The sequence below is a fragment of the Lampetra fluviatilis genome, chromosome 27, assembly GCF_964198595.1.
Source record: "Lampetra fluviatilis chromosome 27, kcLamFluv1.1, whole genome shotgun sequence".
Taxonomy (NCBI): Eukaryota; Metazoa; Chordata; class Hyperoartia; order Petromyzontiformes; family Petromyzontidae; genus Lampetra; species Lampetra fluviatilis.
Window position 1 is genome coordinate 5,994,937 of NC_136301.1, and position 27,296 is coordinate 6,022,232.

The following is a 27,296-nucleotide window of genomic DNA, read 5'->3' on the forward strand; positions in this document are numbered from 1 at the left end:
CGAAAGCGGGTGACAGGGAGCGTGCGGAGACGTGACTTGGCAGCAGTGGCAGCAGCAGCGGCGGCAGCAGCAGCAGTGGCAGCAGCAGCGGCAGCAGCGGCAGCAGCAGCGGCGGCAGCAGCAGCAGCAGCGGCGGCAACACGCAGCAGCAGCGGCAGCAGCGGTGGCAGTAGCAGCAGTGGCAGCAGCGGCAGCAGCAGCGGCGGCAGCAGCAGCGGTGGCAGCAGCAGTGGCAGCAGTGGCAACAGCAGCAGCGGCAGCAGCGGCGGCAGCAGTGGCAGCAGCAGCGGCAGCAGCAGCGGCGGCAGCAGCAGAGGCAACGGTCTAACTCAAGGCAGTGCTGCCCACTTTAATAAAAAAAAAAGGACATCACTACCCCAGACAGACAACTTAACGGAATCTCTGGAAATAAATGAGCATCGCGGCGCGGACAAAGCGAGAGTGGAAGAGAACGCGCGTCTTGTGCCGGTGAAGCTTCTTTTCTTTTGATCGTTTGTTTGAAAACGCGACCGTAATTTTGCCATCGAATAACTTGACAGACGAAAGAGGGAGACGGCGGGAAGATTGTAGAAATGCTTCTCAAGACGGATGCCCCGACGAACGGAGGAAGCGCATCATCATCATCATCGCCGTCGTCGCCGTCATCATAACAACACACCCCAACGGCACTCAGTGACGCGTCCTAGCCAGCCAGACTCACCGACACCGCAGCGAGCAGTAGCAGCAGCAGCAGCAGCCGTCACCTGGCAAAGCCCCCACACGGAGAGTCCGCGCGCTACCTCGGACAGACCAAGGGACTGGCGGTGGACTGGGTTGGGTGCCCGTTGTTGGAGGTGCTTTGCGGACACGTGCCAAAGTGAACTGACGTTCGCGCGCGCAAGAAGGATTATTACGAAATCGCCAAATATCTCTCTCTGCCCCCCCGCCGCCCCCGCCGAGTGCGTACATAGGCTGTTCAGAGAAGCGTGAAGTGGGGGGGGGGAGTGGGCAGTGAAGCGCCGTTTTGGAATACTTATCGGAGCACAAGTTGTAAAAAGGGGGTGGTGGTGAAATCGTCACGGAACATCACGCGCGGCTTCGGCCGCATTTGTCTCCTTGAGAGACCGATGCTCGCGCAACGCGGGGAGCGACTGATTTTATTTCTGTGGGAAAACCTCGAGTGAGTCGGCGAGTCGAGCGAGCCAGCTAAGGGGAGGAGGAGGCGACAGGCACGCACAGAAGGACGCGACGCGGCTTTTGCGAACGATGCCGGAATTTGCGCCCTCTACCGAGCGCGCGTGGAATGATCTTCACCACCACCATCATCATCTTCATCACCATCAACAAGATCGGCCGCACGCTCCCCGACGCGCCAGCGAGCCGCTGGCGGCCAGCGAGCCCCATCACAACCACCACCACAGCCAGACTCACACGCAACAGCCGCAGAGAGCGAAGCAATCGCGACCGGCGAACCTGCAGCAGGAGAAACGTCAGCGCTGGTTGCACCACCACCAGCACCACCAGCAGCAGCAGCGTCAGCCAGCAGAGAGGGGGGAGGAGGAGGAGGGAGAGGAGGCTGAGAGCGGAGGCGGCTCGCCTCGCGGTTGCTCCAGCGAGATCGCGGAGTCAGATGGCGGGCAGCAGACGACTTGGGACGACACGGGAGATAGGGAGGGCCGGGTTGCTTTGGCTCAGAGCGACGGCAGAGAAAGTCGCGCCGGGGCTGGAGAACGGATTTCTGTTGCAGCAGCAGCAGCAGCGGCGGCAGCAGCAGCAGCTTCGGCCAGTGCACGAGGAGCTGAGGGCGACAGCGACGATCTGGGAAGCAGCATCGAGCATCAGCAGCAGCAGCTGCACCGGAGCATTGAATTTGTATCCACAGCCTCTCCGTCTTCGCCGACTGCAGGCGACTCGGCGACAACTGTTGCAGCGACTGCAGCAGCAGCAGCGGCAGCTGCGGCTGCGACGTCGGCGACTCTGCCACCGGTGTGTGAAGACAGAGGTTTTGCCAGCCAGGGCCCGGCAAGACCGCAGCAGCAGCAGCGGAGGACCGTGCGGAGGGCGCACTCGGCGGGCGAGAGAGCGACCGAAAGCTTCTGCACGGAGTCTCCCATGGAAGAATTAGACTACAATACGATGGTCATGCGGGTCGGCATACCAGACCTGCAGCAAATGGTAAGCGACATCGACTGCGCCTCGGGTTTTTTTTTTTTGCGCGCGCGTTCATGCCGTCCATTTCATTCATTCCTTCGTTCGCTCGGCTCCGCTCGTCAGCTCGCTTCTGCGTGCCATTATTCATTCGTCCGTTCGATGCGTTTCGATGGCATTGGGATGTGAGATTTGAGTGCCGAGAGCGTCAAACGGAATTGTTATCGCCTTTATTTTTTATTTCTTGGGGATTTTTTTTCTCTCTCTCTCCTAATTGTGAATGGATAAGGACCGGCGATTGCTGATTTGCGTGCGTGTGTATGCGCGCGCACGTAGGCACACGCGCTGCACGCGTCTGTGTGTGTGTGCGTGCGTGTGTGTGTGCTCGCGCGTGTGTCTGCGTGTGCCCGTGTCTTTATGTGTGTGTGTGTGCGCGGGCTTGCGTGTGTGTGTGTGCCCGCGCGTGTGCGTGTGTGTGCGCGCGTGTGCCTAGGTGTGTGCGTGCGCGCGTGTCCGTATGTGTGCGTGCACGCGCGTCTGTGTGTGTGTGCGCACGCGTGTGTGCGCATGTGTGTATGTGTGTGCGTGCACGCGTGTCTGTGTGTGTGTGCGCACGCGTGTGTGCGTATGTGCGTATGTGTGTGCGTGCACGTGCCTTTGCCTGCGGCGTGCGTCCGTGTGTATGTATGTGCGCTCGTTTGTGCGTGCGTGCGTGCTTGCGTCTGCATTCGTTCCTTGCCCACGATGTCTGCATGTGCATCTGTGCTGCACCGCTGCGTGAGCGGTGCAGCCTTACGCATCCGAGACGCGCGTGCGTGCGTGCGCGTGCTGCGTACGCGCCGATCGCCGGTCGAGCGGTGTCCCTCTGCACAATCGGACATCGTCCGCGCGCCGCGCTCAGCACTTTGTGCTCATTCATGGTGGGGCCCGCGGACGAATGAATTAAAGTGGCCGAGATCAGACGTACGTTACGTGCGTCTACGTGCGTGCGTGCTTGCCCTTTGCTCTCGCCAGCCTCTCTCGGGCGCTCCGCTGTCATCGTACGTGTTGGGCAGACTTTTTTTTTGGCGAATCCTGCATTTTATAACACGTGTATATATATATTCACACACGCAAAGACAAAGATTCCCCGTGTAGCCTAAAACGTACTTTTGGGGCAAGTGCTGTTAGCGAGCATCTGTGATGGCCGGCACGACACACGAGGGGATGGGTGGCCAGCACCACGCCCGACCGCCTTTGTCTCTCCAATGGCGATGGTTTTCACACCCCATCCGGTACTCATTTGAGGCTGAGTCGACCTAGAGGAGGCCCAGTACCAGTTTAGATAATCGGTAATCGAACCCGTGTAGCGGGGGGTTCGTAGCGCAGTGCGATAACCACCACACTACCGCTCCTCTATTTTTTCACACATTGCACGATACTCGTGTCGATTAATTGATGGATGTATTGATGTTCTGACATTGTCGACGACGTAGCTTTCTATTTATATTAAAAAAAAAACTAAATTTACCGCGACACTCTCAAAGCTGTCAACCCCTTATCAGATCTCCTACCTTATTACAGACCAATTCAGACCTTATTGGTCACCCCGTGCCGCTAGACATCTCAACGTTTATCCTACAAAGTCCCATCACAAGGGAGAAACACAAATAGACATTTTTTTTTGCCCGGATTGAAACGGCTGCACGCCGTATGGACCTGAAAACTCAATTTCCCTGTACAAAGAATACGGTCTAAAACCGTATCGGTCGACAGCGATGCACTCTAATAATTCCGCAAGCATTGGGCATGGGCCTTGCCCCCCCCCCCTACCATCCACAGCTGATTACATAACACGGATGCCGCCCCTCGACAAAATCCGAAGTGGAGGGGGGGGCGGGCAGTCGGGCGGGGGTAAAAAAAAGGTCGACTAATTTATGGACGCTGTATAAATCGGACGTGGAATACAAATCACGAGCCGAGTCGCGATCCACGTAGATTTTTGTTGGCGCGAGCAGCGCCTTCAGCCGTTATGCCGACGTGTCTAGTCAGCCTCCTCATTTGTGCACCATTTCAATTAAAAGCCACGCACGTTCGTAAGGGGGGGGGGGGGGGCTGCCATGAGGATATTTGAAACCAAGGTGATGAATAAGATCTGCAAATTTACGTACATTGTTTTTTTTTTAGCGCCTTCTAAATAACCGTTTGGCCGGATATTGTTCCGTCATTGAGACAAAATCCCAAACGATTAAGCACTGTATTTGGAAACTGTCAGCCTCCACCACGAAGAGGACGATTTTCTCGATTATTTGTTCAAGAACTGGGGCGGTGGTGTGTGCGGCGATGGGGGGCTGGTGGTGGTGAGTCGCGAAAAGCCGCCGCCGATTCGGAACCACATTTTAATTTCAAAATCTCTCGCACTTCACCGGCCAAAGATGCAACACCGCAACACGGCTCGCCATGGAGGTTACTGTATTGAGCTGAATGTTAAGCGACAACATTGGCAATCTCCTCACGTGTTCACAACTTTTTTTCCCCCACCCTTCCTCTCCCTCCTGCCTCTTCTCTGCCGCCACCGCTGTAACCAGTGCGGCTTGCACGACGTGGTCTCCTTGCCTGCCCCTCTGGGCTCGGCCGGCGCATTACGAAACGCTGACTTCTTTCGCACCGTTCCTCGGCCGACAGTGCAAGCGGAGCGAAAACGGCGGTGGAATTTGTTGGGGGATGGGTTTTTTTTTTTTAGGGGTTCTGGACCTGGCCTCGCTCGCCAGGGGTCAGTTGTGTGGGCATAGGTTCCCCCCGTTCAGCCTCGCCTACCAAACGCCCACACTAAACCCACTACGATTCTAATTAATATGACACCAGAGATAATGCGTCGCCCAGTCTAAACACGCGCAGGCTTAACGGTGTCAAGGAAGAGATATATCTGGTGTCCCTCTAAGACCACGCCATGGTAACAGCACGGTGACCTTTTTTGCGATGTATAGGCAATGCGGCCGTGCGTGCAGGACAGTGCAGATACTCTCTAGAGCTCACCCGGTGATGGTTTTGCAGCATTGCGTTATACCCGCTTTCGTTAGAAAATGAACGACAGTAAACCAGAACGCGTGTCAACGCTGCACGGAATTACATAACGTGAACTGCTGTGTCGGGGAGCGCGTAGATTTCCGTTGTCGTCATTCATTCGGCGTGAGCCTCATTTGTGCGAGAGATAACACGTGCCTCCGAGCATGTGCTGGGCTCGTGGCTATAAGTCTATAACTCACACACCTTTGCCCACGTTTGTTGCAGAGTTCATGTTACGCTTCGCGCCTCGAGCAGAGAAAATGTGTCACATAACGGGGCATTTTTTTAATGGACCTGGGCATGTACGTGTGTTTATTCTTCTTCTTCAAATGTACATTGATTATTGATTTCTTCGTCCCAACATTAACGTTTGCAATTTGTTCTTTGTGATAATGATTTTTTTTCCTCCCAGGTCTCCCTTGTTAAAGAGGCGTGTTGCCCTCATGGGCCTTTTCTTGCTTTGAAATAACCATGCTTATTAAAAGCCTACGAAACCAAATATTTCAGAGGCACTCAGTCAGCCACTGACCACACTGCATGCAGTGGCTTCCAATGTGGCTGTGTAGATCTTTGCAGCGCCTTCTACGAAAAGGGCTTCATTCTTCAAAATAGCACACTTTGACATATTAGGAGAATATTTCAGTGGGGGGGGGGGGTTAAAATGTTTAAATTGTGAAACGTGTATCGCAGCAAGCAAGTATAAGCCTAACTAAATATATGTATAACAGACATAAATAAGTAATTTGAGAGTAATATTTTTTTGTAATCTTGGATACCACAGTATGCGCTCACTCTCGTAGAGAAAGAATGAGTCAGAGACACGAGGAGCTGCAGACGAGCAGCCACACGATGACACGGTGCCAACAATTGCCCCAGCTCCGCGGTCCTCCATGTATTAAGGTGTTATCAGCATGTTCCCATCACCACAATGAAAATACCAATTGATAGTCCCGAACCGTGATTTCCAATAAAGGAAGACTCCCCCCCTACCCCCTGGGTAGGATTCAACTTTCGAGTTTTCACATTGAGATGTGGCCCATTTATAAAATGCCACTGGCTCGCCTGATATTAAAAGAGCCATCCATGAACGCTCTCAAAGTCACCGAGCCACATTCGTCAGACTTGAGGATTTTTTTGGCCTCCACTGAGGAGAAGTTTAATTAGTGCAGTGTGTTGGCTTTGTCGCACACTCCTGGCGAATATCAGTCCAAGTATTTTTTTTGTTATCAGAAAACTCGCTGCGCGCCCATTTCTCACAATCTCCTGAAATAGAGCACCTGGGTGGGTCTCGTTGAGTTTTTGGGCACACGAGGGAAAGCGTGACTCTGTGCCCCGGACCGTGTTTGTGGATTGCTCTGGCCTCTGGAATGAAGTAAGAACTTATTTAATGGGCCACATTCTACCGATGCCTCAGAGGGATGTGGACAACTCTGTTGAGACAAATACAGCATACACTACGGTGCTGTTGTTAACAACATTGATCCTATAGACCCATTAGTTTACAGGCTAAAATGTTATTGCACTTCTCAAATGGCACGCGAGAGCGTTTCCGTTTATTCAGTTAATTTTGTATTACCCACATTTCATTACGACAACACGTAATTACTCCATATAAATACGCGGTTAAATGCACTGCAGTGTACATGATTAAGCAAACATTATTCGGCGACGCTGCTGCTGCTGCTGCGTTGGCAGTGATGTACAATAACTGTTTGCACAACACGAAACTCGACACATTCGTCAAGGACAGCGCCTTAAATGAAGAAACACCCCCCTCCCCATCATTGTTTGAGGCTCTTCTTTATAGCACGTAAATATAGGCCAATGGATATCGCGTTCATCGGGATTGGAGACAGCCCCTCGATACCACGGGGTTCTGACGAGAATTAAAAGACGAAATAATTTTCTGATGACAAGTTTTTTCTCGGTTTTAGTTTTTAAACGGGCACGTGAATAGCTACCTCAAAACAGGAGGAGCTATGTGGTAGGAACGCCGCGGTGGCGAGATGTTAACTACCTCCCTTGGTATGCAGGAGGTCGTGGGTAAGAACCCGACCCGGGCGCCTGCTGCTGTAAATTTGGAGTTTGCGTCTCTCTCTCTCCTCGTGGTCGCGTGAATTTTTATCCGGTGTCTCTGGTTTTTTCCTCCACATTTAGAATCAACGTGTGTTTAGAGTATTTGGCTGCTTTGAATTTCTACACGATGATAATAAACCTCTTCGTTGACTGGTCAGGTCGCTTCTGAAAAAAAAATAACGACGTAGCTCAGTGGGCCTTACCTGGTAAAATCATTTTTTTGTTTTTTTTGTAAGAGGCAAATCCTTCACCACACAAAAGTATTAAAAAATAAACAAATTGATTTGGAATGTTAAATTATACCATTTTATATATATTTTTTTAACTGCATAGAGATACAGCAGCTGTTTGCTGATTGTTCACAAAGTAGTACTCATCTTCTTGGTTCTTTCGGTAAAGTCACGTAGAATGGAAACAATAAAATAATACAAATAAAACATAATAAAATAATTCTCACGACAGACCTGTTCTTCACCTGAGGACGGCTGCTTGTGTTGTGGCCGAAACGTCGTGAGAATTATTGTATTATGTTTTATTTTTATTATTTCATTATTTCCATTCTACGTGACTTTACCGAAAGAACCAAGAAGATGAATCCCTGCAGTCACGAAAGCTTTAAATCGAAAAGTAGTACTCATTTCACCTATCACTATGAATCAAGTCAATCCCTGAGCAGGATTAGAACCTGCCAACTTCCTGTCTGAGAATCTCAATTTCATTCAACCCCCCACCCCCCCCCAACTTGTAGGTTGCTGAAGTTCTGTACCCGTGTAAAAACCTCACTCATTCGTAAAACCCCCTTTGTTATAACAGTTCTTCTGCTAGAGATCAAGGGCAACGTTTGTGAATGCAGCGGATGATTGGACGTGTGAGACCCCCCTTCTGTCTGAGCTTTCTTTCACAAAGTGCCATGAAGTGTTTGGTCGGGGGAAGTCTATTGAATACACGTCTTGATGAAAGGGTCCGGTGCTATCGTCTCGTAGTCGTCACATCCGGACGTGATGTGACGATCTGCTGACCGGGGTTGGTGCCTAAAAGTGTTTCTTTCCTTCTTGACGTTTCGTCTTATTGGCGCCAGTTCGTTCCACTTTGGCCTGCTATAATTCCCTGGGCCCTCTTGGTTTAGTGCCTCTCCTCGTTTGGCTCATTGGTGACGCATCGCATTATACACAGATCAGTGACGTGCGGTGAGGTCAACGGCTGGGGAGGCACTGGCTCGTGTCAGAGACAGATTCACACGCTGAGGGGGCGTGGTCTCACGGAGGGGGGGGGGCGTGGCCTCACGGAGGGGGCGTGTCCTCACTGAGGGGGCGTGTCCTCACTGAGGGGGGCGTGGCCTCACTGGTCTCACGGAGGGGGCGTGTCCTCACTGAGGGGGCGTGTTAGACACGTCCCCCTCAGTGAGGCAGATGTGATAGCTGCCTCCCCTGGTGCTTTTTCATTGCAGTTTCATGACGAGACCAGCGAGCCTAAATATATTTATACACGTACGTGAAATAATTTACTTGGAGTATGGAAGGCGAGGACATGAAATGAAGGGGTCTACAAACATCACATTGGTGACATACTGAGAAAGTAACAGGCACGTGCTTATTGCCCGCGCTCCATCCAGTTACTGAGGAGTTGCGCAATCAGAGGGGAGGCTGAGCTCGTCGCTGCTTCACCTCTCGTCTCTTCCTGTATTTGCAGAGGAGCTCCGCAAGTTTGGCGATTTTGACTATAAAAATGATTGGAATCGTACAGAAATTACATTTATAACACAGATCAGTTGAAAAATCTTAATATTTATTTTATTTGACTATTCTTTTTTGTTTACTTTTCGTAACAGCTATTTTCATTGGAGTATGATAGGTGAGGCTCTGCCTACCCTGCCTTCCCTGACCACATGTCCCTGCCACAGATCGGATTTGTGTTGTTGCTGCTGCTGCTGCTTTGAATCCCCTAAGTTAGCAGACCACAAGGAAGAAGGCGCTCACGATCGCATTAAAATGTACAACAAGAAGACCGACGACGCTTTTTTACTTGCGGCAATAAATTTCCCCGTTATCCGCAGGTAACGCGAGTTCGCGAATTTTAATGTGCAAAATGACACGAAGTTGCCCGCGGGTGAACATATGTGCCCCCCCTCCCCAACAGCAGTGCCGGAATTTCCTAGTAGCACAAGTAGCTACATATGTAGTAGCTACACGTGTAGTAACTGTACTACACGTGTGGTAGCTACACGTGTAGTAGCTACTACACGTGTAGTAGCTTCGGGCCCCGCACTTTCAAGGGCCCCCGCGCTAAATGCTTTCAAGCTATCAATTTTGGTTCAGCGATTCTGCACTTGCTCTATTACTATAGTACTACACCGCCTTCAACTTTGATTAACGATTAGGTGTTTAAGGTTATCGATTTGTCGTGTCATCTGGCTGTATATCAAATGAAAATTTTACAATTACTTTACTATGCAAGTTAAAAATTGAAGTGTATTAATATTTAGTTTTTTTTTTATTTAGGGCCCCTTTATAACATATTCTACAGGCCCCGCACTAGCTTCATCCGGCATTGGCCAACAGTCTGCTAGCGCTATACGGAAGATCGTTGTCTTTTGCGCGTGCGAACACATGGCTTCGTCGCGCGTTGAGCACGTTGACACGGATGGCACGCCAGCGCTCGACGTCGCCGCAGGATCGTTCCATGGAATTAGGTGGACACGAGTGGTGATTGTCTGCGATTACAGATAAGAGGGTGGGGTGTTAAGATTAAGGTGGTACATGTTGGGTTCTGTGTTCAGTGCGCGCGCGTGTGTGTGTGTGTGTGGTGTGCACCTTCCTTAATCTGCGCTATTAGCTTTGCTGTTAGGGCTGACCCAACACTTAGGTAGTCTAATGGGAATTGCAAATTGCGGTGGCTCGCAAAAGGACCGGGGACACTGGGAAGGCTTTGCTCGCATCCACGTTCATCGCATTCTGAATGGCCTTAGCCAGCCACGTGGCGGTGGGGTTGATGGATCACGGGAACAGCCTGCTCCCGTTCCCTCTATTTTAAGTGTTCAGCAACGGTTTCTTATTATTTTCGATGGTGCAAGATAGTGGGGTCACGGATGGCAGTGATTTATTTTTCATCTCTTTTGGTATAAATGCGATGGAGGCTTTGCTTTTCCACGGTGGGTTTGTTCCCATTGGTGACTCTTCCTCATTTTTTGTCCTCTCATCATTGCAGACGAGAGGACAAAATACTAAATGCATAACAATAATAAAGTACATACTCATAGTACTGTATTTACTTTCATATTTACTTTGCATAACATCGTCAGATTCTGCGAGCAATCTCAGCGAGGCTCTCCTGGGTAAATAAAGAATCAGAACATTAATATATGAAGGTCTCTTTTTCCCCCCTACAGATATCCAGAGACATTTGTATTATTTAAATTCGTATTCCCAACGAACCTTTGTGACATCTTCACGCTCATCCGAATACAATCAAATTATCCACGCCGAGGGTTTCGCCAGACTGCGAGAGACGACGGCCGTCGTTTGGCGGGCGAGAATCAGGAACCTCGCCCGTGCCAGGAGGCTCCTTCCGGTCTGGTTGTGGCACGTGGCGGTCAGCACGCTGCACCGCGCTGCGCTACGAACCCCGCGACCCGAGTTCGATTCCCGCTCACGGCCACCAACATCGGTGACGATTATCTGAACCGGTCATGGGCCTCCCCTAGGTTGACTCGGCCTCAAATGAGTACCTGGTTGCGCTGTGTGAACACCGCCACTGTGGAGACAAAGCCGGTCGCGCGCGGTGCTGGCCACGCCACCCGACCCCCCTCGTGTACCCGTGCCGGCCTTCATAGGTGCTACTCGCTAACAGCACTTGCCCCGGCAGTCTGTCGAAGACTATACGGGGGATCTTTGTCTTTGTTCTAATCGAGCCCCCTGGCAGCGCTCGTGCCTGCTGGTGGCCTCAATCCAGTGGTGTGGGAATTCCGAATCTGGGTGGCAGGTGCCACGACTTCCATCCGACAACAATCTTCGTCGACTTCCCACCGGGTGGTGCTTCACATCGTTAACCCCGGAGGTGTATGGGCTCGCTGACCGTATCCCCCGTATCGATGCATGTAGTAGGTTTCGAATAATCACTAACGGCGTACTCTCAAGGTACGCGAAGTTGTCACTTACGACGTGTTCCCCCAACTGTGTGCCGTTCGTGTTTGTCGCTGTCGTTGTAGCGAGACGAAGAAAAGTTTGTACGTTCAGAACTCTCGCGTATCGCAGTTCCACCCCCCCCTCTCCCCCCGTGCTACTCTCTGGGAAAGTGGCATCACAGAACTACTCCTTAGGTCCCTTCGACTGCCTCTGATGCACACTAGGAGCGGCGGGGGGGGGCAGCTGCTCTTCTCCAGAGATATTTTGGCACATGGCAGTCAAACCAATAATCCAATAATCGTTTAGTCTTCAGAGCTGGAAACTGTGCCAACTTCAGTGAGCTCAGAATTTAATCAAGATTGGTTTGTTTTTTACGTCATCGGTGACTGGGATGACACCATCGACTCTGACTACGCTTGGGAATCCAGTTATGTGTCCCGAGTGGCTGTGCCGACGCAAAGCAGTGGTGCTGGCACAGCACTTTGACACAGTCTCAACCTTCTCAAGTCACTCGTGAACTTGCAATGACGTAGAATGGAAATAAAAAAATAATACAAATAAAACATAATTAAATAATTCTCACGACGTTTCGGCCACAACGCAAGCAGCCGTCCTCAGGTGAAGAACAGGTCTGTCAAGAAGACAGAGTCTGAATGACAACCCCAGGCTTGGAGCGTCTTTTTTAAGCTGGAATGGAGGGGGGGAGAGCGCCTTGACAAAATAATTTGCATATCAACAGGAATTTAGCATATTTATGGGAAATGCAGATATGGGATTACTACTACTTGTGAAATGCGTAGGAGGTTTGGCGAGGGGTTTAAAGTCATTATGCCCGTGCATTATGCAGGATTAGCAGCATCAAAGGGAGGGGGTAGGGGTAGCATTAATAAAGAGAAGGAATGTTAATAGTATGTATCTGCAGTAACTAAACCACGACGTAAACAACTAAAGTATAAACTACATAGTATCATCAGTATACTAAATATACTCTTCAATAAGCTGAGCTACTAACAGTAAGTAATACATTACAATTTATGTAAAATTGAAATGAGATGTTAACTCCACCGTCTGGTCTACAGGAGTTTCGTCGGTTCGACCCTGACCCTGACGCCTGCTGCTGTATATTTGGAGCTTGCGCGTCTCTCTCCCCGTGGTCGCGTGGATTTTTCTCCGGGCGCTCCGGTTTTTCCCTCCACATTTAGAACGAACGTGCATTTTTTGAGTATTTGGCTGCTAGAAATGTCCACGTGATTAGCCACTTCGATCAGTTGTGGCCAGGTCGCTTCTGAAAAAGAGCGATATGGCTCAGTGGGCCTTACCTGGTAAATTGAAAGTAGTTTCGCTTCAATTTGTAAATACAAAGTTTTAATTTAATTCGGATTTCCGTGTACAGACCGGCAATGCTTTAGATTCTTTGTCCAAAGGTTACCTTAAGCTATATCCTCATCCTGACGTTTAACGTCTGGACAGCGATGTAAGAAATCACCGAGGGATGCGGAGGGGATATTCTATTGACCATCTGGCAGTGCTGTCGGAGGAGCACAGCGCCGCTGGGGAAATCTGCAAAGTCTTCACCGTCCTTAAATTATATCCCATTAACATTTGATGTTGAAAAAATAACTCTTACTTGACGCATATCCATACGAAGCAGTATTGTTATTTGAGTAGTGGCCATTTTTTTGCCTTCATTTCTTGTAACTGCCCTATTTTCGGTACCATCTTTTCGAAGAATTGTATTTATTAAAATTGTACGAAACGTCCGATTCGATTGGCTCGTGAAGTTTGAAGCCGTTGCACAGATGGCTACGCGCCCATGCCCGCATGCCAGTTGTGTGCCATGTGTCCAAGCAGTCACCTTGTGTCATTTGCCAAGGGGGGCAGGGGGAGGGGAGTAGGGGTTTGGGGGGGGCAGGGGGCGGATACACCAAATTATATCACCTGACCTGGTCTGGATACCTTCGGCGTATCGTTCGCCCGCGCCCTGCGTGGGAACGTAACCCATCTTCTTGGTTCTTTCGGCAAAGTCACGTAGAAGGAAAATAATAAAATAATAAAAATAAAGCATAATAAAATAATTCTCACGACGTTTCGGCCACAACGCAAGCAGCCGTCTTCAGGTGGAGAACAGGTCTGTCGAGAATTATTTTATTATGTTTTATTTTTATTATTTTATTATTTCCCTTCGACGTGACTTTACCGAAAGAACCAAGAAGATGAATCCCTGCAGTCACGAAAGCTTTAAATCGAAATCTTGAGGGCTCGTTATTTCATTATTATTATCAATTGCAAACATCCCTGCCAAGTTGCGTTCAAATCGTCGGTTTACTATGGCACACGGGCGGGGGGGGCTGCCTTAAGTGACGAGGTGAAGTCAAATTTCGATTTAAAGCTTTCGTGACTGCAGGGATTCATCTTCTTGTATTTTATTATGTTTTTTATTTTTTGTATTTTTTTATTTCCCTTCTACGTGACTTTACCGAAAGAACCAAGAAGAGGTGAAGTCAGTTGCTGGAGGGACTTTGTTCGCTTCAGGCCTTCATTGTATCGGATTCAGGCAATCCGGTACCGAGTTCAAGGTCTTCGTCACTCGTGATGTGTTTACCCGGCATCCAAGAGTTAACCAAGTAGGGTATATTTTTATTTTATTTTGCCCGTGCATAATGTATCCAAGCCCTGTTATTACATATATATATAAAACCATCATCCTGTGGGTTTTTAGTGTGAATGTGAAAGAAGACCCTGGCCCTTTTCTTTATCCGCAAGGTAAGATCTTTATTTCACGGGCACCGATCCCACACATTCCTTATCACTCTCTATACCGCAACGCCCCCGAACCGCGCCTCCCGCTCCCTCTATTCACCTCTTCCTGGCTCCGCACCTCGTCGCACTCCGTTTCCACCAATCATCGTCCTCTCTCACCCTCACCTGGCCTAACAGTCCCACCTGACGCTCAGTCAACCCTACAGCTCTTTTCCCTTAGTTCTAGATTTGAAGCTTTCGTGACTGCAAGGATTCATACTCTTAGGTTTTTTCGGTAAAGTCACGTAGGTAAAAAATAAAATTAAAAGTTAAATAATAAATCACGACGTTTCGGAGGCAACACAAGTCTCCGTCATCAGGTGGGACCGTCACAGCTAAAATGACTGCATCACTTAATTTTATTTTTACCTACGTGACTTTACCGAAACAACCTAAGAGTATGAGCTCTTTTCCCCTTCGAATGTACCGGCCAATCATCTTGCTCCCCGTGCCCAAACCGCTCAGAGCGTGGAGTGTTTGCTCCAGCCTTCTTGATTACTCTGTCCCAGTGATCGGGTGGGATGATCACACCAAATACAGCGTGTGTCGGGCAGAAGTAGAATTTCATTTTTCTGTGACCCGAACATTAACAATGCAGGAAATCTCAATCAGTTTGAGCATCATCCCGTAGATCACGTGACTTCTGTGTGCCCCCCCCCCCACTCTTAAATCCCTCCCCCTTCACTGACCGCTGTGAAAACAGACTCTGCTCTGTGCAGCAGCGCTGATGTAGCCTCTTCCACCGCCATCCTCAACTCTCCTCACCCCTTTGCTCCCGTTTCTCCGCTAATTTTTTCAGCCCTTTTACTCTCGTTTCTCGTTCTGTCTCTCATCTCCTCTCTTCCCGCACCTCCGATTAGCACGGTGGGCTACGCACGGTACGAAAGAAGTGAATTCCCTTTTCCGTTTCCTTCTCCTTTTGGAATCATTACATCCCGTGGCGTGGCCAGGGGTACAACAGTTGCTGGTTAACACTGGAACAAAGAGTACACCCAATGGCAGGTTTCCTTGCATACAAAGCATTGTTTTCTTGTCTTTTTGAATACAGAACATTAACACAACGATGTAGTCACCTGCTCAAGTTCCGCTTTATGAACAACAGTGAATGCAGTGATGTGCTGTGCACTGAACGCCACTTAACCAAGCACTGCAAAGACGGGCCGTGCTTGCAACTGTAAAAGTAAAAGATCCCCCGGGTTGCCTTCAACAGACTTTTGGGGGCAAGTGCTGTTAGCGAGCAGCACCTATGAAGGCCGGCACGGCACACGCGAGGGGGTGGGGGTGGCCAGCACCACGCCCGGCCGCATTTGTCTCCCTAGTGGCGATGCTTTCACACAATGCTCCAGGTATTAATTTGAGGCTGAGTCGACCTAGGGGAGGCCCAGGACCCGTTCAAATATTTTCCACCGTTGTTGGCCGTGAGTGGAAATCGAACTCGGATCGTCGGGTTCGTAGCGCCGTGTGCTGACCGCCGCGCCACCGCTCCCCACACTATGGGACAAAATGACCCCCTGTGTAGCCTGACCAGATTGTTTAGGGCAAGTGCTGTTAGCGAACAGCACATGTGAAGGCCGGCACGGCACACACGAGGGGGTGCGGTGGCCAGCACCACGCCCGGCGGCCTTCGTCTCCCCAGTGGCGATGCTTTTACACACCGTACCAGGCATTCGTTTTGAGTGCCGGGACTGGTGCAGAAAACCGGTCAGCGATGTTGACCGTGAGCGGGAATCGAACCAGGGTGCGCCGGGTTCGTAGGGAAACGCGCTCGCCGCTGCGCTACATCTCACCACTGTGCGCACAGATACAGCGGCAGGCACTGAAGACGGCGCAGCTGGAAGATGCAGATTGATGTCGTAAAATGGGCAGCAATATCGTGGGCAGAGTGTTTGACACTAAAACGAAACCGCTCAGCGTTTTTATTTTACCCGGTAAGGCTCACTGAGCTATGTAGTAGCGCTTTCTTTTTTCAGAAGCGACCTGGCCACAAAGGATAGCTCGACGAAGTGGCTTATCATCACGTGGGTGATTTTTATCCGCCAAATAATTGAAACGAGTGATGTTGTTCTAAATGCGGAGTGAAAAAAACCGGAGGACCCGGAGAACAATCCACGCGACTACGGGGAGAGAGAGACACGCAAACTCCAAATATACAGCAGGCGTCAGGGTCGAACCCACGACCTCCTGCATACCGGGCGAGGTAGTTAACATCTCCTAGCCACCGTCATGATGATGAAAGAGAGAGAGACGCAAACTCCAAATATACAACAGGCGTCAGTGTCGGGATCGAACCCACGACTTCTTGTACACCTGGCGAGGTAGTTAACATCTTCTAGCCACCGTGATGATGATGAGAGAGAGACACGCAAACTACAAATATACATCAGCAGGCGTCAGGGTCGGGATCGAACGCACGGCCTCCTGCATATCGGGCGAGGTAGTTAACATCTCCTAGCCACCGTGATGATGATGAGAGACACGCAAACTCCAAATATACAGCAGGCGTCAGGGTCGGGATCGAACGCACGACCTCCTGCATACCGGGCGAGGTAGTTAACATCTCCTAGCCACCGTGATGATGATGAGAGAGATACACGCAAACTCCAAATATACAGCAGGAGTCAGGGTTGGGATCGAACCCACGACCTCCTGTATACCAGGCGAGGTAGTTAACATCTCCTAGCCACCGCGGCGCCCAATTGTGTGCGAGGCCGCGGCGAGGTGGGTGTTTCCCTGTTTAATAGAAACGTGCTGCACATAAGCAACGAGGTGACACCGGCACTGGCAAGCACTGCGGTGTGAAGACGCTGTTCAGCATTCTGAAGCCCGCCCCCGCGTTCGTAACTGCGACATCCAGCAGTAGACTTTGCACAGGCTGCGTGTGTGTGCGGGAGCGGTGGTGCAGCGGTTAGCGCGCTGCGCTATGAACCTGGCGACCCGGGTTCGATTCCCGCTCACGGATAACACCAGTGACGATGATCTGAACCGGACCTGGGCCTCCCCTAGGTCGACTCAGCCTTACATGAGTACCTGGTGCGGTGTGTAAACATAGCCACTGGGGAGACAAAGGCGGTCGGGCGTGGTGCTGGCCACCCACCCCCTCGTGTACCGTTCCGGCCTTCATAGGTGCTCGCTAACAGCACTTGCCCCTACAGTCTGTTAAGGCTATACGGCGGATCTTTGTGCAGGCTGGCTAACAGCACTTGCCCCAACAGGATGTTAAGGCTACACGGGGGGAATTTTAGTTTTTGTTGCGCGCGCGTGCGCGTGTCGGAGCGGCCACCCGAGTTCGACTCCCGCTCGTGGCCGAGATGAGCGACGATTTTCTGAACCGGTTCCGGGCTTTCCCCTAGGTCGACTCAGCCTCAAATTGAGTAGCTGGTGCGGAGACAAAGGCGGCCGGGCGTGGTGCTGGCCAAACATCCCCTTGGTGTGCCGTGGCACGGCCTTCATCGATGCTTGCTAACAGCACTTGACACAAACGCCTGTTAAAGGTTATACGGGGGGGGGGGGGGGGGTCTTTATATTTGTGTTGAACATATAACCGAGTACTCGGCCTCCGCCTAGTTCGACTCAGCCTAGAATGAGTACCTGGCGCGGTGTGTAAACGTCGACACTGGGGAGACAAAGGCGGCCGGGCGTGGAGTAGACAACCCAACTCCCTCGTGCGCCAAATAGCACTTTGCCCCAAGAGTCTGTTAAGGCTACACGGGGGATCTTTGTCTTTGTGAGTGTGGGGGGGGGGAGGGGGCTATGCGCATTCCCTCGCAGGCTTTTGCAGTGCGAAGCACTGTTACATAATGCGAACCTTGGAATAAGAAATGACAATCGCTGTTAATGGAGTTGCTGTGTGCAACGGGCCGCAGTTAGAACTGCTCCCAGCTGCAGGAGGCAGAGAGGATGACCAGAATAGGCCATTGGGCCCCGGCAAGAATTACAGTAGTGCCGCCTAAAGGGGCCGCCCATAAATGACGTCACGTACCTGGGGGGGGGGGGGGTCAGACATTTGTGACGATGTGTGACGAGGGGGGGGGGGGCTGTTTGAGAAATGTGACGTCACATCAAAATGCGCAACTTTAAATAAATATAGACAATATGTTCTACTTAATTAAATATACTTTTTTATAAATGTTTTCTCCTACAACATCAGAGCGCAGCGCCACCTTAAATACGCACTACAATGACAATAGTTTAAAGCGATTTGAAGCATGTTTTATTTTGGGGGGGGGCAGAGCTTTGTGACGTCATATTTGAGACGAAGGAGGGGGGGGGGTCAAAAATCGTCCAAAATCGCGTGACGTCATTTATGGACGGCCCCAAAATGAGCAAAACTTTTAATCGTACGGATGCATTTATTTACTTTTCGTCGATAACGAATAACCTCGTTTGATGAGCCCACTCATTTCAAGCGGTTATCACGTGATATTCACTTATAATTATTATTATTATTGGTCGCGTGACGAAATCGGAGCCACTGATGTTTTGTCAGCTCAGGTGGTGCCCGCCTCGTGAAATATCTGGCCTGGACTCATGGACCACTATGTGTGTGCGTTGTTGTGTGCAGGAGCGAAATGGTTAGGGCAGTGCGCTACGACCTCGTGCGATCCGAGTTTGATGCCCCGCTCACGACCAATAACAGTGGCGGAAATTTTAAGCGGTCCCGGGCCTCCCCCTAGGTCAACTCAGCCTTAAAAACGAGGACCTGGTGCGGTGTGTATACATCAGCCCTTGGGGGGTGAGGGTTTGAAGGCGGCCGTGAGCGATGCTGGCCACTCACAACCGGCGTGCACCATCCCGGCATTCACAGGTGCTAGTCGCCTACAGCCAGAACGGCCCCTCGGGTAGACGGCGAATCTGGGCGACTGCCCCGGGCCCCGCAATTTTTTTGGGCGGGGGGGGGGCGCGCTTCGACGTGGCGGTGTCAGATGTAATGCTTTCGGTTTAGTTTGAAGGCCTTCGGGGGGCCACATTGTGTAGAATTTGCCCCTCCCCCCCCTTGCCGGCATCACTTAAAATGAACTATACTTTTTATTTTATTTTACCAGGTAAGGCCCACTTAGCTATATCGTTTTTTTTCCAGAAATTATAGCTCAACGAAGTGTCGGCTTATCATCGTGTGGAAATGTATAGCAGCCAAATACTTTAAACACGTGATGTACATTCTGAATGTGGAGGGGAAAGACCGGATGAGCCGGAGAAAAATCCACGCGACCACGTGGTGAGAGAGAGAGACACGCAAACTCCAAATATAGAGCAACAGGCATCAGGGTCAGGATCGAACCCACGACCTCCTGTATACCAGGCGAGGTTGTTAACATCTCCTAGCCACCGTGATGATGAGAGAGAGAGAGACACGCAAACTCCAGATATACAGCAGCAGGCGTCAGGGTCAGAATCGAACCCACGACCTCCTGTATACCAGGCGAGGTAGTTAACATCTCCTAGCCACCGTGATGATGAGAGAGAGAGAGACACGCAAACTCCAGATATACAGCAGCAGGCGTCAGGGTCAGAATCTAACCCACGACCTCCTGTATACCAGGCGAGGTAGTTAACATCTCCTAGCCACCGTGATGATGAGAGAGAGAGACACGCAAACTCCAAATATACAGCAGTAGGTGTCAGGGTCAGGATCTAACCCACGACCTCTTGTATACCAGGCGAGGTAGTTAACATCTCATAGCCACCGTGGCACTTGCACCCAGCAGTCTTCTTTAAAAGGCTATACGGCAGACCTTTGCCTTTGTTTGCGCACCTGCCTCGTGCCCGTAGTTTTAATTTAATTAACTGACGGTCCTCGTATAATTGTTTGGCAACAACCACCGATAAACGCTGCCCTGCCCTGTGATACTGTTCCCCATGATGATGCACATGTGCAATTAATGTAAGATGTATATGGGCGTGGTGGGGGGTGGGTGGGGAAGGGGGGCTAATGCCGCAATGTGAAAGCACTGAGTCAGCACGAACTTGAGATCCTTGATGTGAATCCGTGTGGCAACCTGAGCTTAAATAAAGCTCTCAAGGGTAGCGGGATCGTCTGGTCTCAGGCCTGTCACACAAGTGACCGCGCAACTAATGACAGATAAATAAATAAGCAACCTAAAGTTGGTTTCGTGTCGAATTTGGTTTTTCCCTGGCTCTGAGAGCGCTTCAGAATTGTTTATTTCGACCGGAGGAAAAATCTGATGAGCTGCGAAGCTCTTTTTGTTACACATGTCCAGTAAGCTGCAGATAAGAACGTCACTGCAAAAAACGATACAAAAACACGACAACAGTGCAAAGTACGGGAAAGGAAGACACATCACCATAAAACATGCAATAACATATTCTTGGTTCTTTCGGTAAAGTCACGTAGAAGGGAAATAATAAAAAATAAAACGTAATAAAATAAAAGTTTCACGACGTTTCGGCCACAACACAAGCAGCCGTCCTCAGGTGAAGAAGAGAGCTGTCGGAAAGACAGCGTCCCAATGAACACCGCTAAGCTTGGCAGCGTATTTTACAATAAAACTAAAACATCCCTATCCTACCAGGCAAAGCCCACTTTTTTGGCAGCACAGCGAAACCATTGCACCTGCACAACGCGATGTCAGTCTAGAGACTTCTAGATTTGAAGTTTTCGTGACTGCAAGGATGCATACTCTATGGTTCTTTTGGTAAAGTCACGTAGGTGAAAATAAAAAATAATGATAAAAATAATAAAATTTAGAATACAAATGAAAATAAAAATGAATTGAATAAGATAATAGTTTTTTTACCCTTTTATCTGGCAACAATACTGACACCTTTTTTTTTATTCGGCCACAAATGCGCCTTTTGGCGTCATCTGGTCCAACACCATGTGAGACTAGGCTCTAAGGAAAGATGTCTCGGGTGTGGACCAATCAATTTCAAGGACAGTGCATACATTTTCAGAGTTGTGTTTTTTGTTTGCATTCCGACTGCAGGTATTGTGGTCAATGCAAACATGTAAAAAATTTTTTTTTTAAAGGTGTCAGTTTTGTTGCCAGATAAAAGGGTAAAAAAACAATCATCATATTTTGCTACTGGCAAATGAGGTTCCAATGGGGTTCAAAAATAATTTAGTTATTTAAATTTTTATTCTAATTTTTTTCACCTACGTGAGTTTAGAGACTTTCGTATGTTCACTGTTCCAGCCAGGACATTCTCGTACACGATGTGTTTCTCCTTGTTGCAGTTCCATGACGGAAACATATTTATTCTCAGCGCCTAAATTGTCATCGCTCAATCGTTACATCCATCTGCAGTGTGCCCCAGAGTCACGTAGGTAAAAAAATTAAATAAATTCAATCACGACGTTTCGGAGGCAACACAAGCTTCCGTCTTCAGGTGGAACCGTCACAGCAAAATTACTGTATCAAGTGAAGAGAGCTCTAAGAGACACGAGATTATATATACAGGTTAAGAAGGGGGGTGGGGGGGATGAGCCAGGATGGACCTCGTGTCTCTTCACTTAATTTTGCTGTGACGGTTCCACCTGAAGACGGAAGCTTGTGTTGCCTCGGAAACGTCGTGATTTTATTTTATGTTTTAATTTCACCTACGTGACTTTACCGAAAAAAACTGAGTATGAATCCTTGCAGTCACGAAAACTTCAAATCTGGAATTGTGCCCCAGAGGTACAGCCGATGGCTCACAATCAGATAGGTTGCGAGTTCAAATCCTCATTTGGGGTTTGACTCGGCCCCCCAATCTCTCCCGAGGTCGATATTTTCTGGGCAAGCAACAATGGTTGTTGTATCGATAGACTCACCGCTACCATCGGAATCTGGAATTACCACCACCGACTCAGCGGCTGTCCCCCTGCTCATTTGACCAGGAAATCGCTCGTGACTTTTCACGCGGCTCGGTAAACGGTGCATCAGTTCGTTGCTCCTCATCCCTCCTAGCAGGGTCAATTCCACCTCAACCGCACGCCGTGACCTGGGCCAAGGGGTGTTTCACCTCCTCCCAAACCCTCACAGAAATGCTCAGCAAACCTGCAAACCTGTTGCTGAAATAGAATACGATTGTCATCAATTGCCGCTCAGCGTTAGCAGTCAGTTCAGTGTCAGCGAGTCGGTCAGTTTATTTCGGGTAAGGCCTATTGAAATAAAATAAAAAAAAATAAAAGCTCCCTTCCAACGGAGACCCAGCCAGAACGACTGACACGGAAGGTCGCCTTAACCGCAACGGGGTTCATCTTCTTGGTTCTTTCGGTAAAGTCACGTAGAAGGGAAATAATACAATAATAAAAATAAAACATAATAAAATAATAAAAATTAAACGTAATAAATTTTCGATTTAAAGCTTTCGTGACTGCAGGGATTCATCTTCTTGGTTCTTTCGGTAAAGTCACGTAGAAGGCAAATAATAAAATAATACAAATAAAACATAATGAAATACAATTCTCACGACGTTTCGGCCACAACGCTGTCTTTCCGACAGACCTGTTCTTCACCTGAGGATGGCTGCTTGCGTTGTGGCCGAAACGTCGTGAGAATTGTATTTTATAATGTTTTTTTATTTATTTTATTATCTCCCTTCTACGTGACTTTACCGAAAGAACAAGAAGATGAATCCATGCAGTCACGAAAGCTTTAAATCGAAATGCAACGGGGTTGTTGATGAGAGATTATATAACAGACACAGGAAGGTGGGCTCGACGGGTAGGAGTGATCAGAATTCGCGAAAGCCACAAGCATCTCCAGGACCTCGGGCGTGCGTGACTACGACAAGTGGCTCATGCAATGAAACAAATTAACTATTGCAATGTTTATTGTAACGGGTAAGACCCAGCGAGCTAATGTATAGCATATTTTTCAGAAGCGACCTGGCAATCACAAATTAGAGCTCAATTAAGCGGCTTAACGCGTGGAAATGCGTTGCAGACAAATGCTCTGAACGCGTGACGTTGGTTATGAATGTGGAGGGAAAGAACGGAGGACCCGGAGAAAAACCCACGCGACCACAAGGGAGAGACACACGAACTCCATATACAGTATACAGCAGGTGTCGGGCTTGGGATCGAACCCACGACCTCCTGCATACCAGGCGAGGCAGTTAACATCTCACCATCGTCTGAAATGAAACAAAATAAGGACAGCGTGGCTCGGGCCCGATGAGACCTGATCGCATGGTGCGCATCGAAATCCAGAATCCAAGAAAGTTCAAACCAACCTTGATCGGTTTAACAATGCTATGGATCCAACCCAGATTGGTCTTTGATCCGATGTGGATTTACTCGAATTTTTCGATTTTGATTATTGCGTAATGCTGTTCAGTGTTACTCAATTGCTTCATGGAAAATCCTGCGGCCAACTTGCTGCTCATTGATACACGTTCCGAAATCAATCGAAATAATTGGATCGTTATCGCGCATCCATGAGTAGATTTACCTGTGACGATTCTCTGCAATGGGAGGGAAACTTCAAAATGAGTCTCAAGGCCCATTTTCAAGAGGGCCCTGCACTAGGATGTTTTGTCCCGAGCCATTGTGTGTGGGAAGAGTTACCTGGGGTGGGGGAGGGGGGTTGGAGGGGAACTCGTTCGTGGGAAGGAATAGATACACACTCGGAGGCCTGCACCCGCTTGCTGTACTGCCATCTCCCGGACAGCTCGCAGCTTCTTCTTGGTTCTTTCGGTAAAGTCGCGTAGAAGGAAAATAATAAAATATAAAAAATAAAACATAATAAAATACAATTCTCACGACGTTTCGGCCACAACGCTGTCTTTCCGACAGACCTGTTCTTCACCTGAGGACGGCTGCTTGCGTTGTGGCCGAAACGTGGTGAGAATTTTATTTTATTATGTTTTATTTTTATTATTTTATTATTTCCCTTCTACGTGACTTTACCGAAAGAACCAAGAAGATGAACCCCTGCAGTCACGAAAGCTTTAAATCGAAGCTCGCAGCTTATTATTGGCTTTGGGCGTCTCTCAAAGTTGCACGATTCTTTCAACTCTTTGTATCCACGACGTGAATCCGCAGTGCAGGTAGTCGAGTACTAAGAAGACGAAGAAGAAGATACAATCGAATCGCAAATCAAAATGAGGATTCCTGCAGCCGGCCAACTGTTTATTGTATCAGTAAAAAAAAAATCATGTCTTTGTCAATAGAAGTCTGATCTCACAGCCACCACTATCGATGCTAATGTTCCGCAGTGGAAAAACAGGATCGATTAGAGAGTTGAATTGTGACACCTTGCAGACGCCGTAGGTTGCGCACGTTCAGCAATGTCAAAATACAACAAAAATGGGATCGATTCTCGAAATGCGTCTCGACATGTGTATCCAATATTGATTCTCACGCTCAACATTGGTAAAATAAAATAAAAACAATATTGTTCCATCAATTGAGTTGTCGTTTAAAAAAATATATATAATTTAATTATTTCATCTGACCCGATGATGTTTGGGTACAAATGACAACCCACGCTTGAGTCGGTCTGATTATTCGATCCGATTGTAAAAAAAAAAAATTTGATCCGATTAAACAAATCAACCCAATGGAAGGACCCTCGCAATGACGCTCTCCTTTACTCGTGTAATGCCTCACCTGAGGTTTCAGGTGCGGTCACACAGGGCGATGCGGCCCGATTGTGTAATCCTAATTGGGTCACTTGCAGGCAAAATGTTTTCCGGCAATTTAGATGTTTGGCCAAGCAAGACCGGTACACATTGAATCACGACTGGTTTATTTTATCGTGGCAGAGGGGGGGGGAGGGAGGTTTAGGTGTCGTACAATAGATAGCGTAAGGTAGAGATTCTCCCGTGCATTGAATGTGTATGCGTGTCACTGCTGCATATCCTTCGCCAGATAGAGGCAAATTAACGTGTATGTTAACAACGCGTTCCATGTACTGCTCATGTAATTGCCACTGCATAGCAGATTCTAGGCTGTTCTCGATTTTACTATGAATCCGCTTGGTCCTGAACAGCGGTAAAAAAAAAAATTGTGGGGGGGAGGTTATCAATCTGCCGGAAACATGATGGCGTTAGGATCCATAGGGGACGTACGAATGAATGATTTTCATCTTCGCACATGAAATTTAAAAAAAGACGTCTTAAAAGGCATCATAGTTTACTTATAATAGGGGGTCTCCGGATACCATCGCGGACAGCGCAAACAAACGTTAACAAATATGGCACGCGTTTGTTTTCCTCCTCATTTTTCTCCTTCTCCTCTTGAGCGAAAGCACTCTTGAGAGCACCCCATGCTCATTCGTAATGCACGGCTCCTGGTTAGTGTCCGTACGTGCGTTGTGTGCGCGCGTGTGCCTGCTTAGTGTGGCGGCGAGCGCTACGCCGCGCTACGAACCCGGCGTGTCCCGGGTTCGATTCCCGCTCACGGCCACCAACACCGAACCGGTCTTGGGCCTCCCCTAGGTCGACTCAGCCTCAAATGAGTACGCGGTGCGGTGCGTAAACGTCGCCGCTAGGGAGACAAAGGCGGCCGGGCGTGGTTGTTGGCAACCCCACCCCATCGTGTGCCGTGCCTGCCTTCATAGGTGCTCGCTAACAGCACTTGCCCCGACAGTCTGGTTAAGGCTACACGGGGGATCTTTGTCTTTGTTCCATTCCCACTCACGGTCACCAACACCGGTGACGATCATCTGAGCCGGTCGTGGGCCTCCTTGCCCTAGGTCGACTCAGCCTCAAACGAGTACCGGGTGCGGTGTGTAGTCACCATCGCTACTGGGGAGACAAAGGCGGCCGGGCGTGGATGTTGGCCACCCCACACAACTCCCCCCCCTCCCCCCCATGTGCCATTGTGGCACTTCGTAGCTGTTACTCGCTAACAGCACTTGCCCCGACAGTCTGGTTAAGGCTATACGGCGGAGAGGAGCGGCGGTGTGGGGAGGGAATTTATCTTTGTCTTTGCCTGCTTAATAGCGACTGCGGGGGAGAATTCTGCCACTGTCAGATTTATTCGGCTGCACGCGGTGCGGCGGTCGAGCGAGCAAGCGCCGCAACAACCTCGTGCACGAATCGAGAGGTCCACCCGTGCCGTTCAATTCCAAAGAACGGCAAAAAATTTTGTTTTAATGAAATGGAATGGCGTGCAATTCGTTTCGCGTTTCGTTTTTTTTGGTTTTATTTTTGCATTCACTGCGTGGGGATTATATTTTTTTTCCCAGGGTGTGTGCGTGCGGTCTTTTGCTGCTGCTGCTGCGACTGCTGTCGCTGTTGTCGTTTTCGTCGTTGTAGTCTACGCGCAATTACTCGGCGATTGAAATGTCGTACGTACGTACGTACGTGCGCGGGGATGAGCCGCGCGCGCGCGCGTGCGTGTGCGCGTGTGTGTGCCGATGGGGCACAGTGGCTAAACGGGGGCTCTGGGCGGGTGCGAAGGGCTGGTAACCCCTCCACATTCAATTCATTACCACGAGACTACGAATAAAACAAACCCGTGGCACCTGGGTCTGCCCCGTGACCTCCTGCCAGCGGGCGTTCGACACTTCACGTGGCCTCAAGGTGCACATGGCCTGGTACAAGCATCGTGGTAACGTCACGGCCACTTAGTGGCGAATGGCGGTTGTTGGTCGCGTCGATTTTTTTTTCGGGTCCTCCGGTTTCTCCCTCCACATTTAGAATCAACATCACGCGCTTAGAGTATTTGGCTGCTTATACATTTCCATAAGATAATCCACTTCGTTGAGCTATCATTTGTGATATCCAGGTTGCCTCTGAAAAAGCGACTATATAGCTCAATGGGCTTTACCTGGTAAAAAAAAAACCAATAGTTTATTTTAGTTTAATTTTAGTATTTGCCCTCGACGTGAGGACTTGATTTGATTGGCTGTGTAAGTTGGTGGAGGATTATGGTAAAAAAGACGTAACTTACACGATTTAACCCCAAAAAAAACAATTACGAATCATTAGTATAACCTCGTCATCATGATTACCAAAATTACCGTGATAATTTGTTTTATTTTTACAATTATAATGTTATCCTACTGTGACATAATAGTCAACATTGTTTTTGAAAAATAAAAAAAAGCTAATTAGCCCACTAAATAGGGCGCAATACTCCCACAAATCTCATCTACGAACAGTCGGTAGCCAAACTGACCTTTGAAACAATGGCACGATGGATTTCACACCCAGGAAAGTTTGTACGATGTTAAT

The 27,296-nt window shown here is 49.2% G+C and overlaps 1 protein-coding gene across 1 annotated transcript in view; it reads left to right on the forward strand.

Annotated features, from left to right (window-relative positions):
* Positions 1 to 986: 986 nt before the first annotated feature.
* Positions 987 to 27,296, forward strand: part of LOC144942335 (SH3 and multiple ankyrin repeat domains protein 2-like) — a 362,265-nt gene continuing 335,955 nt past the window's right edge. The window contains exon 1 of the mRNA XM_078869142.1: positions 987 to 2,154. Within this exon, the coding sequence (XP_078725268.1) occupies positions 1,246 to 2,154 (909 nt within the window). The 5' untranslated portion in view covers positions 987 to 1,245. The remainder of the gene's footprint in view (positions 2,155 to 27,296) is intronic.